Source organism: Girardinichthys multiradiatus, chromosome 17 (genome assembly GCF_021462225.1).
Source record: "Girardinichthys multiradiatus isolate DD_20200921_A chromosome 17, DD_fGirMul_XY1, whole genome shotgun sequence".
Classification (NCBI taxonomy): domain Eukaryota; kingdom Metazoa; phylum Chordata; class Actinopteri; order Cyprinodontiformes; family Goodeidae; genus Girardinichthys; species Girardinichthys multiradiatus.
This window is the reverse complement of record NC_061809.1, coordinates 12,021,513-12,039,334: the sequence shown is the minus strand read 5'-3', so window position 1 is coordinate 12,039,334 and position 17,822 is coordinate 12,021,513. Positions and strand designations below refer to the sequence as shown.

The following is a 17,822-nucleotide window of genomic DNA, read 5'->3' as shown; positions in this document are numbered from 1 at the left end:
GAGTGAAAATGCGTTTCAGGAACGGATGACAGATATGCGGATAGAATAAAACAGATATATATTATGGCAAGCCGATCAGTAAATATGCGAAGTCCTTGACATCAGACATAAGCTTCACCTGTAAGCGGGGCCTCTCCGATGGTGTTTGATGATCTAAGTAAAACTTCATTTGGGCACCCACATACTAACAAGTGGCAAATGGTTCTATAAATACATGAAATATTCACACATACGGTTTTAATATAAATAGTACTCGGATTTTATATATAAAAAAATCCTTCATCTTTAACTTTTTACATATTTCATAAACTTATTGAAAACAAAAATTATTAAATTTAAAATTAAAATAAACATCATATCACAATATTATTTATTTAGTGGGCATATTTCCATTTTCCTATAAACTGTCACATTTCTAAAAATTTTAACACTTAAATATCTATGCTTCTATAATGGATATACATTTTTATAAATTATTTGCACATTTAATTATTGATGCTTTAAATACATTATTTAAATATCAAAATAAAGATAATTATTTATTTATTTAGTGTTGGCATTTCCTTTTTTTTTTTTTAAATGATCAACTATAAAAATATTTACCAACCTATTTATTTATTTTATTGTGTCTTGTAGATTATTGGAAAAAGTTTAATGCTTTTGTTTACAAGCAACCATGGGAAAAAATGGCTCTTAGTTGTAAATCTATTAACAAACACAGTGTGGTTGAAATGTGACTCCTGCTTCATTACTCTATAAAACAGCAGATCTATGAAGAAAATGTGTTCTGATTATATGGGACAGAGTTTGAACTTTCTGGCTAAGGCACTCTACTGTGTTAGTTTGTATACAACTGGTGCATCTCCCTACTCTGTATAAAGCCAAGTCCAGCAGGGGCCCCTCAGCAGTCACTTGTACTTTTAGATGGCTCTGCCTACTGCTTCACTACTCTACGAGTTTGAGATCGCCACTTTTGTCCTGCAGTAAGAGAGTGGCATGCTAGTGGCAAAAAAAAACCAACTAGTAAGGAGGGACCAGTAAACATCCACACCAAACTAGTTGACAATTATGTCATATTCACTGGCTAGTTGGTGCTAATAGCCTTAACATGTTAACTAGTCACAACAAATTATGGCTATTAGTCAACAAGTGTCCTTTAAATGTGTCCAGTACGTGTCAAGCCATGCTTGTAAAAGAGAACTGTTAAATTGTTAGGTTGCAGTAGTAGACTGTTGAGTATATTTTGTCCTTAGTAATAGTAATGGAGTAACAGAAATATCTAACTAGTGGAGTGTAGCTGCAAACTAGTGGGTGAAAATGACAGCTGATGTTAAAGACATTGAATTATTCAATCAACAGCTTGCCTTAGAGGCAGCTGCTCAGAGGTCAGCTGTTACTGTGTCTTTCGTTGGTTAAAACAACTGCTATTGGCTCTCAAGCAACCTTCTGTGTTTTAAAACTGCACTGCCAAAACAGCCATTGAAGCCTGAATCTTGGACAGACCTTCAACACTTTGCTCTGGTAAGCTTTTAACATTGTGTTTAACATACAGTTATTAAGCCAGACTACTCAAATTTTTAGTTTTGGATATATTTTATTTAGTCATAGCATCAGCAGAATGTTTACAGTGCCTTGCAGAAGTATTCATACTCCCTGAACTTTTGTCACATTACAAGAACAAACTTCAATGCATCTTAAGGTGATTTTATATTATAGACCAATGTACAGTAGATGCAAAGTGTAAAGAAAAAGAAACATGTTTTAGAAATATTTTACAAATAAACATTTGAAAATAGTGTGGCATGGATGTGTTCAATACCCAGTAACAAGAACCAGCTTTCACTTCAGTGGCATTTTCTATTTGATCAGCCTTGTACATCTAGGAATTCAAATTATTGACCGTTCTTCGTTACAAAATAGCTTAAGCTCAGTCATACTGGATGGAAAATGTCTGCAATTGTCAATTTTGACGTATTGCCACAGATTATTAATTCAACTCTGGACTTTAACTGGGCCATACTAGCACATAAATATACTTTGATCTAAACCATTCTGTTGTAGTTCTGGTTTTATGTTTAGGGTCTTCACCGTCCTGCTGGAAGGACCTCTGACCCAGTCTCAAGTCTTCTGCAGCCACTAAGAGTTTTTTTCCAGGATTTACCAGTATTTCGCTCAGTCCATCTTTACATCAACTTAAACCAGCTTCCCTGTCCCTAGAGAAGAAAAATATCCTCACAGCACAATTCTGCCACCACCATGTTTCCGTGAGGATGGTGTGTTCAGGGTGAAGTGTTGTTTTGACTGCCACACACGAAGGCCAAAAAGTTACATTAGGCCAACTTTAAATAGGACTTTTTAACAGTTTCTTTTAATTATCGTTTCCTTCTTGCCACTCTTCTAAATATAAGGCCAGATTTGTGGAGTGCATACTAACAGTTGTCCTGTCAACAGATTTTCCAGCTGAGCTGTAGATCTTTACTGCTCCTCCAGAGTTATAATGACCCGCTTGGCTTCTTGTTTTCTCCTGTCTATCAGTTTAGATGGACAGCTATGACTAGGTAGGGTTGCAGTTGGGCCATAATTTTAAAATTTCAGATGATGGATTGAACAGTGCTCTAAACCCCTCCCCAAGTTCCTCCCTGACAGCCTGGTATGCTTCTGGATCTTCATGATGCTGTTTGTTCGCTAATGTTCTAACAAAGCTCTGAAGCCTATACAGCTGAATATAAATTATACAAAGGTGGACTCTGTTTACTAAATAGGTGAAGTGTGATTTAGTAGTATCAGAGTAAGGAGGGCTGAATACAAAGTCTTTGCAAAAAGCTTACAGAGACATGTATCTTGTTTCTTCCACTTCATGGTTATGTTACTTTGGGTTGATCTGTCACGTAAAATCCTAAGAAAATATACTAAAGTTTGTGATTTTAACTTTATAAATGTGTGAAAGTTAAAGGGGTATACATGCTTTCGTAAGGTGCTAGATGAATAAAATGTGAAATATAAGGAGAAATCTCAATTATAAAGAGAAGGAACATTAACAAAAAAAAAATGAAATTACAAAAAATTAAAACAGCAAAAAGCACCCCGAATGTTAAATGATGGGGGTGGGCTGATCTGCAGCAGCTGCATAACCAACCATAATGTAGAAACAGCTGGGACAGGAATTCCAACAAACTTCAAATTTGGAGGGAAGTGATTTAATGTGATAATGCATGTCCAATGGAACAAATTCTCCTGCAGCCATAGGTTAAAAATGTGGCTTTGGAATCACTTCCGAGAGCTTCGATACACAGTCATTCATTCTGCTGGTTCAGCTGTGAGAGGGCCAGACAGCATTCAACGAGGGGAGAGGAGCAGGAAGTTGTATCGAGAGTTATGGGAGAGTGAGGGTGAATGAAAGCTGCAGATTGGAACAGAGTCAGGGGGGCGAGTTTGTTAGTCAGAGAGGGAAACTCTTTACCATCTGCTCAAGATTTGAGTCAAGTTAGGCAGCCTGTTTCAGACTGTCATTACACATGGAACACTGCAGGGGTCTGGATGTTGTACTGATGGATACTGCTTTAGTAATAGCAAATGCAGACAAGCACAGTTTTATTAAATGGATGGAGGTAAGAAACCGAAATTATTTTATTTGATGGTACAGAGATATTTGTTCTTGGTTTGTTTCTTGTTCCTAGTTTCTTTGCAAGTCTTTTTTGCTTTCTTTTATCAGTATATATATATGAATGTGGATAAAAGTGCTTGGCATGGGATAAAATTCAAATTCAAAAATACTTTATTAATCCAAAAGGGAAATTAAATGTTGTTATAGCTCATATTATGAAGGTTTCCTCAAAGAGCCGTTGTAGATGCTGATGGCTGTGGGCAGGAAGGATCTCCTGTAGCGCTCTGTCTTACAGCAGATCTGAAGAAAAGAAAAGCAGAAGGGTCTAGGTGTTATTTCTATTCTTAAGTGTTTTTTTTTTTGTATTTTATGGCAAAAAAGCAATAATGCTTTTCTGGGTGTCTTGATCTGCTTTTGCTTTAAAATACGTACCTCTGTATTTCTTTTGTCCGTCATTCAGCTTTAAGGATTCATGTAGTCCCTCTGCTCATGTACACTGTTGTAGGGACTATAAACGACGACAGCAGCTACGGATCTGGAAAATTACCAAGTGCTATCTTGGAGGACACTGAACTTTGAATTGTTGGCCTCAGAAACATGTGAAAGTATGTGGAGCATTTGTGGGTCAAACGTTAGCCTCCTGTAGGGACAAAGTGGCAAAAGAATCAGAATTAAAGGAAAGAGAAGGCAGAGAAGGACAGAGACTTCATCAGGAATTTCTTAGGATGTCATACGTTGGTCTTTTCACTGAATCAGCCAGCTCCTCTTGACCAAAGGAGGAATGATGTACAATTTAATTTTTAAAACAATATGATAGTACAGCCCATCTAAAACGAATGACTCTGTGACTCTTGCAGGTGTGCAGTGATCATGGAGACTGCTGAGAGAATCAACACAACTGTCAAGAGGTTCGTACAGAGGTCCAGATTATTATTTTTTTCAACCTTTTTTGGGTACAATAAATATAAGTATTCATTACCTTGGACTTTTTAACTAAATGCTCAATATGCACTCTGAAATGAAGGCTATCATACCAAAGTACCCAAATATTTGTTGGATGATATTTTCTGATGACATTAATTGTGTTCATTAACATTAAGAAGAAGCAGTGAAGTCTGTGGCAGCTGAAAGGTCAACAGCCTGCCTCAGAGTAAAGGCAGCAAAATAAAGCAAAGCATCATCTGCCTAAAGGTGCCTTTCAGGTGGAAACATATTCCCCCGAATCCTTTTATAAAGTAGAAAATAACACTGGGCCTACAACTGACTATGAAAGAATCCTCTAAACATCTTCAGAAAACTGGACTGCATTCTGCAAAAAAGCACATTCTTCTGAAATCTAGCATGTAGCTCAGTCCTTGGGCTAGTCAGTTAATAAAAATAATGATTTTAAAAAGGTCTCGGGAACAGGCACTAGAGAAAGCAGTCTGGTTTATGTTATGAATACATTCCCGTCTGCTGGAACAGATGCATGTCAGTGACAGTAAAATTGTTCAGTTATTCTCTGGAGATATTAGGCTCAGAGATGATGTTTTTACATATACCGCTCCAAAGCAGATTATGTTTCCAGGATAAGAGAAAACAGAGAAGACTGACTGAATTTAGAAGATTCAAGACAATTCAGTTTCTGAGCCTGAGAAATGAGGAAAAGCATCCAGCTGGCCTTTAATCATCCTATCCAAAGAAGGTCCGTAAACTTGGGGCTTCATTTCCTCTCGTTTATTTATTAAAACTTAACAGTCCAATAAAATCTGGCCCCACTCCAAGAATGTGTTTATTTTGTAAAGCTGATGAGAAGATGATGCTCGGTCATAACCCTGTCCTCTGGCGTTTACTCTCAGGCTCAGTGGTCTCACTGTCACCAGGAAAACTGAGTGTCTTCTGACTGGTAGTCCCAGTTACCATATGAGAAGTTCAGGAAACTCTGGTCCTGGTTTGCCAGTTTCAGGGTAGCATTTATTTTATTTTTTGGAGTTGAAGTTGGATGTCTGTATGACCAATTCATAGGAATCTATGACTAAAATTATGTTTTATCTTTTGTTTAGGCAAAAGTGGAGCTTTCTAGGTCGGAAAAGTACCACAGTGGAAATTGAGGACATTAGACAAAAAAGAAAAGGGACACATAAACAACCTTTTGCCCCTTTAGACAACCTGTTGAACCAGAGGGAGGAACTGTCAAAGATGGATTTCAGGAGGTCGATTTGTGACCCCTATCCAATTGACAGCACCATGGTAGGAACCAAACTTCCCAAATCCAACAAAGGCAATATCAAGGACAAGATTTCTCTGTGGGAGAACAAGGAATCCACACTCTCACACCTGACTTCAGGTAGTTTGAGCAAATGCGCCGGCTTTAAAAAAACTGACTTCTTTACAAATGGCGGCAACAAAATTGTAGAAAAGCAAAGCACTGAAAGTAACAGGTTAGTAGCCAGTAAGGAGAAGCAGGATCTTATGAAAGAAAATGTAGTGACGGATGGTGATTCAAGATCTTCTTCCTCTGATGAACTGCCGAAACAACCTCGAGTGGCCAATAGTAGTACTAGGTCCAGTGACAGTCATGAAAAGACTGATTATAATAGACAAACAGGTCACAAAGAAACTCCTCAAGATGATTCAAGGCTGTGTTCACGTTATGGACCTGGGAATCATCCTCAAGAGGCCCAGGCAAAAGCTGTCTGTAAGAGAAATGTAGGTCACAAAGAAACTCCTACTTATGATACGAAGCCTTGTTCTCCCCCAGTGACTGAGAAGCGGCAAGTGGGAATGCTAACAAAAAGAAGCGAAAAGAAATCATCAGAACAAGCAAACGAGGAGAAGAGAGCTGTATTCAGTCTTTTTAAAAAGCTAGAGACTTTGGGGGAGAACCATGGCAAAGCCCCCATAGAGCTTGGAAACTATTTCAGCCCATTGACAAAGGACAAAAAAGACGAGATGAAAAAGAAAGAACTTGATGATTTAGTTGTGAGCACAGCTTCGTGGGGTAGAGAGGGAAAGGAGGACCAGGAGAATGTGTACACGGAGCCAGGAGCTCTGCCCATCAATCCAGTGCCTAAACCAAAGCGTACCTTCCAGCATCCAGCGACTGCTTCGATGGGAAGGAGTTTGAGGGAGGAGAGAGGGAAGAGGAACCTCCCTCCACTGCCATCCAATTCCTCAAAAACATCCTCAAAGCCTCCCTGTGGTTTTTATGGGAGACCCAGGGCTGACAGATACCTTAGCAGGTACAAATGGTTTGGAACAAAATCAACGATGCATGTTTCTGGGATGATTAAATCAGGCTGTTATCAAATATCATAAAAATTCATTGCAATTACCTATATAATTTGTACTTTTTTGCCAACTGTGACAGGAAACGATCTGACTTTGAAGACCGTGCAAGGTCAGCCAGCCCAGTTTCTACCTGCTCCCTCTCTTTGGAACACCACTACGAGGACATCTTGGGTCGGACACCTGCTTCATACTTTGAATCACTTTTTTTTTCTTATTTTTTAGTTGTGTGCTTTCTTTGTAGAGTTATGACTTGTCTTTGTGGCTTCTGTGAAATATTTTAGCTTTCAGTAGTTTCTAGACATATTTATTGGCATAACTCCATGTTGAGGGTCAGACAATTATATCCATGTAAAAACATTACATAAGCATTCCATGTTTGTCTCAGCAGACTCATCTAATGAGAACCCATATGAAGACATAGAGTTGGACAATCAATGTTCGCAGCAGTCTGTACCCTCGTCTCCTGGTGCCGATACAACAAAGGTTCACAAACAGCAAAGCATGAGGCAGCCACAACTTAAATGAGGTTATCATAACTTTGTTCTGTCTGTAGGCATCTAGGCCTGGTTTCTTCAGACAAAATTCAGACAGAAGCTTCAAGCTACTGGATCTGAAGAGATCCAACCAGTCGGCCCACAGCATCAGCAGTGGAGGTGTTTCATCTCCGCCCCAGCTTAGCCCTCCTTCCACCCCGACAGGAAATGAACACAATGCTTGGATCCCTGGGGGTTCCTACAGCCGCACCTGCCGCAGGATACCAACAGTCTGTTTTCACATCTACACATTCCGACCTCAGAACTTGCATCACCTACCTCAACACTGACTAAGCTTGTGTTTTCAACAGGTTATACTGAGAATCAATGGTATATTTGAGGGTAGAACAAGAAAAAAACATCTGCGAAGGATGTACCATTATGCCGAATCAATTTCTGGAAGAGGTTTAAATTTGTTTTTGCTCTTAAATTTTTTTTGTTGAGTTTTTTTTATACCTGGTACAGAAATGTGGATTGTTGGCTTTCGTTCACAGTAACTGATGACAACAGTGACTCCGAGAGTGAAGTTGAAGACAGATTAAAATGTAAGATCTGATTTGTACATACATACATACATTGCCTTGCAAAAGTATTCTTAGTCCAAGGGGTTTGAATACGTCTGCAAGGCACTGTATGTCTATAATTTTATTTTATGCAGTCATCTTTAACTGGATCCCATCTTTGTGTCCTGCATCAGTTCGATCCCTTCTGAGGCAGCCGAGAAAGACGCAGGTACACTACAACAACTCCAACATCAGAAGCTGCTCCCTAGATCAGGATCGGCACCAACGCAAGCTTTTTGAGTACTTCCTGGTTGTTTCACTGCAAAAGTCAAAGGCCGGCGACCACTATCTCCCAGAAGTCACACAGCAGTTCCCCCTTAAGGTCAGCAGCAGAGAAGCACTAAATATATTTAGTTTTTTTGGCCATTCTTGGGCTACAAACAGTTTGGATTTTAGAAAATGAAACTTCGTGACACTGGTCAAAATTCCTGAAACTAGTCAACACTCAAAGCCTGGAGTATTGTAGCTTAACTTGCTTGTGTATACAGCAAATCCAAATAGAATTTGTATTGTAACAAACCTTAACTTATAATTGGATGCAATCAACCAAAACTACGTAACAAATAAACCCTAATGTCTCTGTTTATATACTGTACCTTGCAAAGTATTAATACCCTTTGAATTTATACATGTTTTGTCATGCAACAACTACAAACTTAAGTGAAATTTTCTAGGAATTTTATTTGCCAAAACATCACAAAGTAGCATCTAATTATGAACTGCGAGGAAAATTATACTTTTCAAACATGTTTTGTAAAAACCAAAACACTGACCTGTTTTCCTGTCCCCGCAGAAAAAAGCATCCCCACAGCATAATGCTACAACCACCATGTTTTATTACAAAGATGGTGTCTGCAGGGTGATGTGCAGCTTTAGTTTTCAGACAAAGTGTTTTTACATGTAGGCCAAAACAATCTCTGCTTTAATAGCCTATTTAGTTGAATGACCACGTCTTTGTAGATTTGCGATTTACCACACTCTTTTTTTTTTTTTTCTTCAGGTTGTTAAACAGAGCTCTGTGAAATGTTCAAAGTTAGTGATATTGTTTCATAACCTAATCCTGCTTTAAATTTCTCCACAACATTCTCCCTGACCTATGCATTACGTTTTGTTTGTCTATTATATAACATTCAGATAAAATATGCTGAAGTTTGCAGTTTTGATGCGACAAATTGTGGAAAAATTGACGTATTGTATTAATTGTTTCTTGTCAGTTCTGTCCTTCCCCTGGAGGAGGACAGAACTGAATTATCCATCTTGTCCTTATTGTTCTTTAATGTTAGGATGAAAATTAAATAAGTACTAAAGATCTACAAAATTATTTCTATATGTTGCAGTTGGAGCGAAGCTTCAAGTTTATGAGGGACACAGAGGATCAGCTGAAGATCATTCCTCAGTTTTGTTTCCCTGATGCAAAAAACTGGGAGCCAGTGGAAATGTACCCAAGGTGAAACAAAACAATGTTATACGAGCTGTATACTGGAATCTATATCATAGTTATTATCTGTATTTTGCATATGTATAATTACAAAAATGAACTGATTCTGTTTTCACAGTGAGATGTTCTCCTTTGTTTTGACCGGGGAGGACGGCAGCAGGAGGTTCGGATATTGCCGGCGTTTACTGGTAAATAGGAACGAGCAGATTAAATAAGAGTGCCTTCACTGAACAGGAAGTGGCTGAATACCAAATGTCGGCTGAGAAAATAAACAGGCCAAAATGGTGGACGTGCCTGTGGGAAAACCGTCCATCTCAGAGCCTAGGCGGAAGTGTGTGAGACTGGGAACCGGGTACACTGCATGTGAAAGTGTGCATATGGTTCTGTTTATAGATCTCTAAAGGGAGTTTAGAGTTTAGGCTGATTTTGTCAAACCTTAAGAGTTTTACTTATGTGCTTTGATGTCTCAAGATCACACAAGTATGTGTTTTGATACCAATGAAAGGGAATTTTCTCCTGTATTTCAGCCCAGTGGAAAAGGCCAACGCCTGCCAGAGGTTTATTGTATTGTTAGTCACCTCGGCTGTTTCAATCTGTTCTCCAAGGTAAATGTCTATCACTGCAGCCCAACACTAATGCATTGGAGAACAACTTCAAAAGCCATAATGTATGTGCATAAATTATAGGTGTTGGATGAGGTGGAGAGGCGGCGAGCTCTCTCCCCAGCACTGGTGCAGCCATTTCTGAGAGCCATCATGGAGGCCCAGTTTCCAGCTCCAGGCAGAACCATCAACATCAAAACCTTTCTCCCTGGTTCTGGCACTGAGGTGAGCAACACCACATAAAGACAAAAACACACCCATAACACAAAGGCATACCTTTGAATGTAGTTTCCATCAAAGTTTTGGGCTACCACTTATTTCTGCTGTGATAATCAAACTTTGTACCCACATTGTTTTAAGTTGGTTGGGTTGGAGTGTGTATTGCTGTTCTTTACTGATTTAGCCGTATGTTTTGGGTCATTATCCTGCTGAAAGACCCAAATACAACCCACTTACACTTTTCCTTTTTTTGTGTAAAATGTCCTGATATTCCAAAAAGTTCATAATGCCATTCAGTCTGAAAGTTCTCCACACATTTGGAAACAGGCCCACAGCATCACTGATTCTCAATCATACCCCACAGTGCGCATGAGGTGCTTTTCCACATATTTATCCTGTGTTTCACATCAAACCTACCTTGAGTGTATATATATATATATATATATATATATATATATATATATATATATATATTCTAGCTTGTTATTATGCTGCTTTGATAAAAGATAACTCACTTTAGAGTCCGTGCATAAATATACAGTACAGACCAAAAGTTTGGACACACCTTCTCATTCAAAGAGTTGTCTTTATTTTCATGACTATGAATATTGTAGCTTCACACAGAAGGCATCAAAACTATGAATTAACACATGTGGAATTATATACTGAACAAAAAAGTGTGAAACAACTGAAAATATGTCTTATATTCTAGGTTCTTCAAAGTAGCCACCTTTTGCTATGATTACTGCTCCGCACACTCTTGGCATTCTGTTGAGGAGCTTCAAGAGGTAGTCACCTGAAATGGTTTTCACTTCACAGGTGTGCCCTGTCAGGTTTAATAAGTGGGATTTCAAGCCTTATAAATGGGGTTGGGACCATCAGTTGTGTTGTGCAGGAGGTGGATACAGTACACAGCTGATATTCCTACTGAATAGACTATTAGAATTTGTATTATGGCAAGAAAAAAGCAGCTAAGTAAAGAAAAACGAGTGGCCATCATTACTTTAAGAAATGAAGGTCAGTCAGTCCAAACAATTGGGAAAACTTTGAAAGTGTCCCCAAGTGCAGTCGCAAAAACCATCAAGCGCTACAAAGAAACTGGCTCACATGAGGACCGCCCCAGGAAAGGAAGACCAAGAGTCACCTCTGCTGCAGACAATAAGTTCATCCGAGTCACCAGCCTCAGAAATCGCAGGTTAACAGCAGCTCAGATTAGAGAACAGGTCAATGCCACACAGAGTTCTAGCAGCAGACACATCTCTAGAACAACTGTTAAGAGGAGACTGTGTGAATCAGGCCTTCATGGTAAAATAGCTGCTAGGAAACCACTGCTGAGGACAGGCAACAAGCAGAAGAGACTTGTTTGGGCTAAAGAACACAAGGAATGGACATTAGACCAGTGGAAATCCGTGCTTTGGTCTGATGAGTCCAAGTTTGAGATCTTTGGTTCCAACCACCGTGTCTTTGTGCGGCGCAGAAGAGGTGAATGTATGGACTCTACGTGCCTGGTTCCCACCGTGAAGCATGAAGGAGGAGGTGTGATGGTGTGAGGGAGCTTTGCTGGTGACACTGTTGGGGATTTATTAAAAATTGAAGGCATACTGAACCAGCATGGCTACCACAGCATCTTGCAGCGGCATGCTATTCTATCCGGTTTGCGTTTAGTTGGACCATCATTTATTTTTCAACAGGACAATGACCCCAAACACACCTCCAGGCTGTGTAAGGGCTATTTGACCAAGAAGGAGAATGATGGGGTGCTGCGCCAGATGACCTGGCCTCCACAGTCACCGGACCTGAACCCAATCGAGATGTTTTGGGGTGAGCTGGACCGCAGAGTGAAGGCAAAAGGGCCAACAAGTGCTAAACATCTCTGGGAACTCCTTCAAGACTGTTGGAAAACCATTTCAGGTGACGACCTCTTGAAGCTCATCAACAGAATGCCAAGAGTGTGCGGAGCAGTAATCAAACCAAAAGGTGGCTACTTTGAAGAACCTTGCATTTAAGACATATTTTTAGTTGTTTCACACTTTTTTGTTCAGTATATAATTCCACATGTGTTAATTCATAGTTTTGATGCCTTCAGTGTGAAGCTACAATATTCATAGTCATGAAAATAAAGACAACTCTTTGAATGAGAAGGTGTGTCCAAACATTTGGTCTGTACTGTACATGGTGCTGCTGTACAAATAATTTAAACATAATTTAAGTAAACACCTCAACATTGTCATAGACGAGCATCAGTCATAAAAATTTATACTTAAAATTAATAAAACAAACTTATAAAGCATGCAATTTTTATTTTAAAGTATGTTTTAACAATTTTTTTTTTTGCAAATTAAATCCCTTATATATAATATTCATCTTTTTTAATCAATATACTAAAATCAAATGTATGCTATTAGAATTGTTAAGATTTGTCAAAGAAAAAAAATAACCTTTAGAACTTATAAAAAAACCTTGGGCGTTATATTTTAAAGTAGCCTTTTCACAAACGTTTTTGTTTTTTACTATTTTTGTACAAATATCTAAAGAAATCATTAACCCCTGAATGCTTAACATATAATTTTAGATACCTGCTTCTTAAAGACCACAGTGTTTTAAAAAAGTGCGTTGTGGAGAATGTTGTTTAAAAAGTGTGTGTTTTTTAAGGCAAACTGTTTTGGGTTGGAAAATTTAAAGAATTCATGATCATAAATGTCTAATGTATCAACTTTGATACAAAACATTTTTGAGGAATACTGGTGATGTTTTAATAATTTTTTGGTTTGTTAAAAGCACCCAATACAGATTTAGGAAAATCTGAATACAATTCTGAGCTCTTTTTGTATCAGGCTTTAAATGGGTAAATTATGTTGATGGTAACCTATATTTATATTTAATTTTCAGGTGATGGAGCTCTGTCGGCCATCTGACTCCCGCCTGGAGCACGTGGACTTTGAATGCCTGTTTTCCTGCTTGAGTCTGCGGCTGCTCCTCCGGGTGTTCAGCTCTCTGCTGCTGGAAAGAAGAGTGATCTTCACTGCCAATAAGCTCAGGTCAGTTCACTTTCGTTGCAACAAGTTTCCTCAAGTTTCCCAGCAAACAAAATCTCTTTGGAATTGGATTTTGTTCAGGACGCCCTCCTTCCAGTGTTTATTAGACTTTGCTGATGGGACGTTTGCCTAAAAATGTCTCAGGGATGTTGTCATTATGAAGGATAAGTTGTGGGTGGTCTAGACCCATGTTTTTAAATAAATGTAAACCATCCCAGGGATTTGGAGCTCATGCATGAGTGACATTTAGAGTACTGGTTAATGAGTTGTAAGCCAGTTTATTTGCTCTCCTGGGAAAAGTCCGAAACAGTGCTCACAGTAGCTCAGGGGAAGAATGCTAAGACCAGTGATGTAAAGAACAAAATGCATCAATGCCTACATTTTCCCTTTGGGAAGTGTTGAGTTTTGGCACCCTCTAGTGGCTGTGGTGGTTTTCCACCAAATCCTCCAGCATGATTTCACTTTTTTTCCCTGTTCTGTCCTTGCAGTACCCTCTCTGAGTGCTGCCATGCAGTTGTTGCACTGCTTTACCCCTTCGTCTGGCAGCACACTTACATCCCAGTGCTGCCCTCAGCCATGCTCGATATCGTCTGCACCCCGACCCCTTTCATTGTCGGCCTCCTGTCCAGCTCTTTAACCCAGCTCAATGAGCTTCCCCTGGAGGAGGTCAGTGGAGATGGGCAGCAAAGCTTAAATGTTGCAGTGGAAACTTTAACCAGCAAACATAAAACTGTACAGGTAAACAAAGCAGAGCAAATGAATAAAACTGTAATCACTTAGTTTGCCTTTGTGCAGGTTCTTGTTGTGGATCTAGGAAGTAATCGATTTCTCAGACAGGTGAGTGCATATTTCTAAGTCCTGTGATCTTTATGAATCAGGCCCGGTGTTGGCCTTCTCAGAAATACTACTTTGTCTGTTGTCGCATTTAGTTGGATGACGAGGACTCAATCCTGCCTTCTAAGCTCCAGTCAGCACTAGAGAACGTTCTAGAAAGAAGAAGAGAACTTGCCAATGACAGAGGAGCGGATTCAATCAGTGGTGAGACAAAACAAGGCCCTCAAGTGATCAGTCAGAATTTGTGAGATTGTGATTTTGTGGAACAGGCTCCAAGCAGTCAATATCTTAGGAGCAGTAGTGAGACTACAGGATCTTAAACTTAATCCTGAATGCTTAAATAGAAGGCAGGTTGACTTCTTGTTTACTGAAGATGTTTAAACTCTCATCCTAAAGGCTTCTTCAATTTTTATGGGTTAGGAGTTTGGGGCTATAATTGGTCACACAATAGGGCCGTTAAGGTAAATGATAGAGCATTAGGGTCATTTGATTCACTGACATGTGCCCTTATTGATGAACCCACTATCCACTCCCTATTTTGGTCCATGTACACGAGTCGCTTCGACCTTGAAGACAATTATATAATTTTTTTTATTACAGACAGAGAGTGATAATGATCTGGTTCATACATGGTTTAAGAAAAGAAAGAATAAAGCCAATTCTCTCCAAAATATCAATGCAGTTTTTGTCCCAGAGACATACATTTCTCACTGGGTGATATGAGATCTCTCCTGATCATATTCATTTTAAACAAGCTTTGCTGGTGTTTTCTTCTACCACTGATGATCAGACTTGTTTTATTTTCTGCTTCGTGTTCGGTGCCACCCTCTGAATCAATATTATTATCCCTGTCAGCGCGCACACCTACCTGGGCTGCATGCGGCCGTCTACAGAGACCCCTAGTTGACCCCAGTGGGCAGTTACGGATGGCTAAAATTACATTAAATAAACTTTGGGGATGACCTGACAGTAGAGAGGTCTACGGATTCAAGGCCTGTACATATTCCACAAGAACACAGAATCTTTTTTTTTTCAATATCGTTAAGAAACAAGACGTTTTCCACTTACTTGCTATTTTAGCATCTACGATTGTTGTGTGCTGGATGACTGAGAATGTGCTCCAGCATTATCAGTCTATATTCCTTAGTCCTGAAGGCTAAAACTTGTCAGAGAGGGGCCAACACCAAAGCAGATTTCTACAGTCATAAAACAACTCCAATCTGAAAAGTGGTCTATGCAAAAAGTGTTTATATAAGCATTTAAACCATCCTCATGCTTGCATTGACAAATTCTTACATGGACAATGGAGGTGGGATGCAGTGCGCCACCAATAATCTTCCTGTATGAAACACATACTGAGAACATAACATTTTAAGTGCTAGCAGACAAGGCAGTGTAAAAATCAATGAAATAAAAACATGCTTCAGGTACTCTGACCAGAACAACTTATTTGGATGTGTAATTAATAAATTTGCCAGGAGAGATAACCACTGCAGATAAAGTATGAACTGCTTATGACCTTTCAACAGAACAGGATTTAAAAAAAATCCTAAACATTTTTTTACACCTCTGATTTCTGTTGAAACCTATTTGAGATTACACAAAGCCAGTTTCTTTAAGACTCCACTTAGAGCTAAATAGAAACCTGAAAATACAAACTAGGCTTTGGGTACATGGCACCTGACCCAAACTCAAATAAGTGAGAAACTTTGATGATGGAAATAAAGTTAAGCTTTTAAAAAAAATGCCAAAGTTAATCTCCTTGTTATCATAAATATTAGTTAAACAACGTAATTTTTAATGGACTAAAAAGGTGGTAGTTTGACCTGTTCTACGTCTCGTTTGTCTCTAGACACTGGCCATCTTAGCACCATTGTGTCCGAGGCCTTTGTCCGCTTCTTTGTGGAGTTAGTTGGACACTATCCACTCTTCATCACTGCTGAACGTGAAGATGGCTATTCCTCCTCCTCGTCCTCCCCCGCTCCGTGCTCATTCCAGCGTGAGAGGTTCCGGAAAGCAATCCCGTCCAAAACCGTACGCCGCTTCTTGGAGGTTTTTATGGAGACCCAGATGTTTGGCTGGTTTATCCAGGAGAGGGAGCACCATCGGCAGGCTCTGAGAGGTACCCAATAGGAGAAAGAAGGAGTTCGGGTTCGGGATGTTGATGTTCATGATTTTTTTCATCCCCGTCTATGACAGGACTCTTTGAAGTGAGAGTGCAGGAGTATCTGGACTCTATCAATGAGAATGAACACCGGAGGGTCAACAGGTTTCTCAGAGGTTTGGGTAAGAATGACCTGATCTGATCAGTTAGCTTAACAAGATATTGACACAGTCCCATCTTAAATTCTTATTCTTATTCTTATTTTCTTTTTCTTGGTTTCTCCAGGAAACAGAATGAAATTTCTTTCTAAGAAATGATAAAATGTGAAACCATAAAAGAGGAAGAAAAGCTCGATCGCCTGCCTTAAACGGAATTATGATCTGAAGGCTTTTTCTTGGAACTTGTCCTGCGTCTTGAGGATTGTTGGCCAAGGAGGCAGCGGTTTTGCATCAAGAGTAACACGCCTAGAGATGTTTTGAGTTAAAAAATGGTCAGTCATTCATGAAAGATTAAGACACCTGAAACTATAATATTTCAGTTCTTGGTTGGGAGATTTTCAAATGAAAACATAGATGGCACAATCCTTTTGACATTGTGCTGTATGCTGATGCCAAATACATTTTCAAGTAACCCAGAGAATTGAAACTAAGTGGTTTGACATTATTGGTTGTAAGCTTTTCTACTGCAGGTTATCTGGAAAGTTTTTAATTATGGGTTTCTGTGTCCAGCAGGGGGCAGTATTAGAAAGAAGAAAATTACAAATTTGCTTTCTGTTCTAAAATGCGTCAGTTTTCCTTCAGTCAAAACATATGCCACTGAAGCATGGCACTGGGTGTTCAAACTTCCGATGTCTATTTTGTCCTTTTCCCTCATACTTCTGTTTGAAAATTGTATGGATTAGATTACATTAGACCAAAGAAAATGTACATTTTCACACTAAAAAAGTTAATGCTTTATTTTGCAAAGGAAGCTACTCGAGGAATTGTGTTCTCTCTACATTTGTGTGCTAATTTAAATGTGTCAGTTGACGACAGTGAATTCCTTTACCTGTCTTTTTCTACTATGTTTGTGTATTTGAAGGTATGTTACAGTTTTTACTATAAAGATCCTCAGTGTGGAGTTGTGGGTAAAAGCTTTACTGGTTGATTCTGTGAGTCATGAAGACAAAAGATATGTACCCCACAGAGAGTACAGCACATCAGTGTCATATGTGCAAAGCAAAGCATAGTAGTGCTTCCTCAAAAATAATGGCTTTTACATGGTTAGTGCCTGCTGAGGATTCCTGAGTGCGCCCAACCTGTTACCCTGTAAGTTCTCTCTCTCTCGCAACAACACACACAGACAGTTTTGCACAAATATTACAGACACCCCTATTAAGTCATGACTTCACTGTAGTGAACTACATAGTTTCAGAAAGATGAGTTAAATTTCAATGGGTCATACCCAGGTCTGATTACTGACTGAGCCATGTATCAATTTATTACTTGAATGGAACTTTTATGACAGCATGAAGTAGGCTGAAAGATCTCATAAAGCAACACATCATGCCCTGATCCAGAGGCAGACTTTGCCATTTTGGGGCCCCAGGCAAACCTTTGTAAAGGGGCCCTGAAATCTAAC

At 39.2% G+C, this 17,822-nt stretch overlaps 1 protein-coding gene across 3 annotated transcripts; it reads left to right on the top strand.

Annotated features, from left to right (window-relative positions):
* The first annotated feature begins 1,432 nt into the window (after positions 1–1,432).
* LOC124883365 (DENN domain-containing protein 2A-like) lies at positions 1,433–17,337 on the top strand. 3 transcript variants are annotated; one of them, XM_047390472.1, is made up of 20 exons: positions 1,433–1,521; positions 4,462–4,512; positions 5,647–6,825; positions 6,954–7,045; positions 7,263–7,357; positions 7,428–7,637; positions 7,719–7,812; positions 7,902–7,952; positions 8,105–8,292; positions 9,308–9,417; positions 9,527–9,596; positions 9,936–10,013; positions 10,095–10,235; positions 13,119–13,267; positions 13,753–13,930; positions 14,060–14,101; positions 14,194–14,302; positions 15,951–16,220; positions 16,298–16,384; positions 16,488–17,337. In XM_047390472.1, exons 2-20 carry the CDS (start codon positions 4,475–4,477, stop codon positions 16,517–16,519), a joined length of 3,213 nt encoding a protein of 1,070 aa, XP_047246428.1. In that variant the 5' UTR covers positions 1,433–1,521; positions 4,462–4,474; the 3' UTR covers positions 16,520–17,337. The 3 variants fall into 3 exon arrangements, with proteins under 3 accessions (XP_047246428.1, XP_047246427.1, XP_047246426.1); XM_047390471.1 differs by lacking the exon at positions 1,433–1,521 and adding an exon at positions 3,214–3,608; XM_047390470.1 differs by lacking the exons at positions 1,433–1,521; positions 4,462–4,512 and adding exons at positions 5,191–5,288; positions 5,443–5,550.
* The last annotated feature ends 485 nt before the right edge of the window (positions 17,338–17,822 follow it).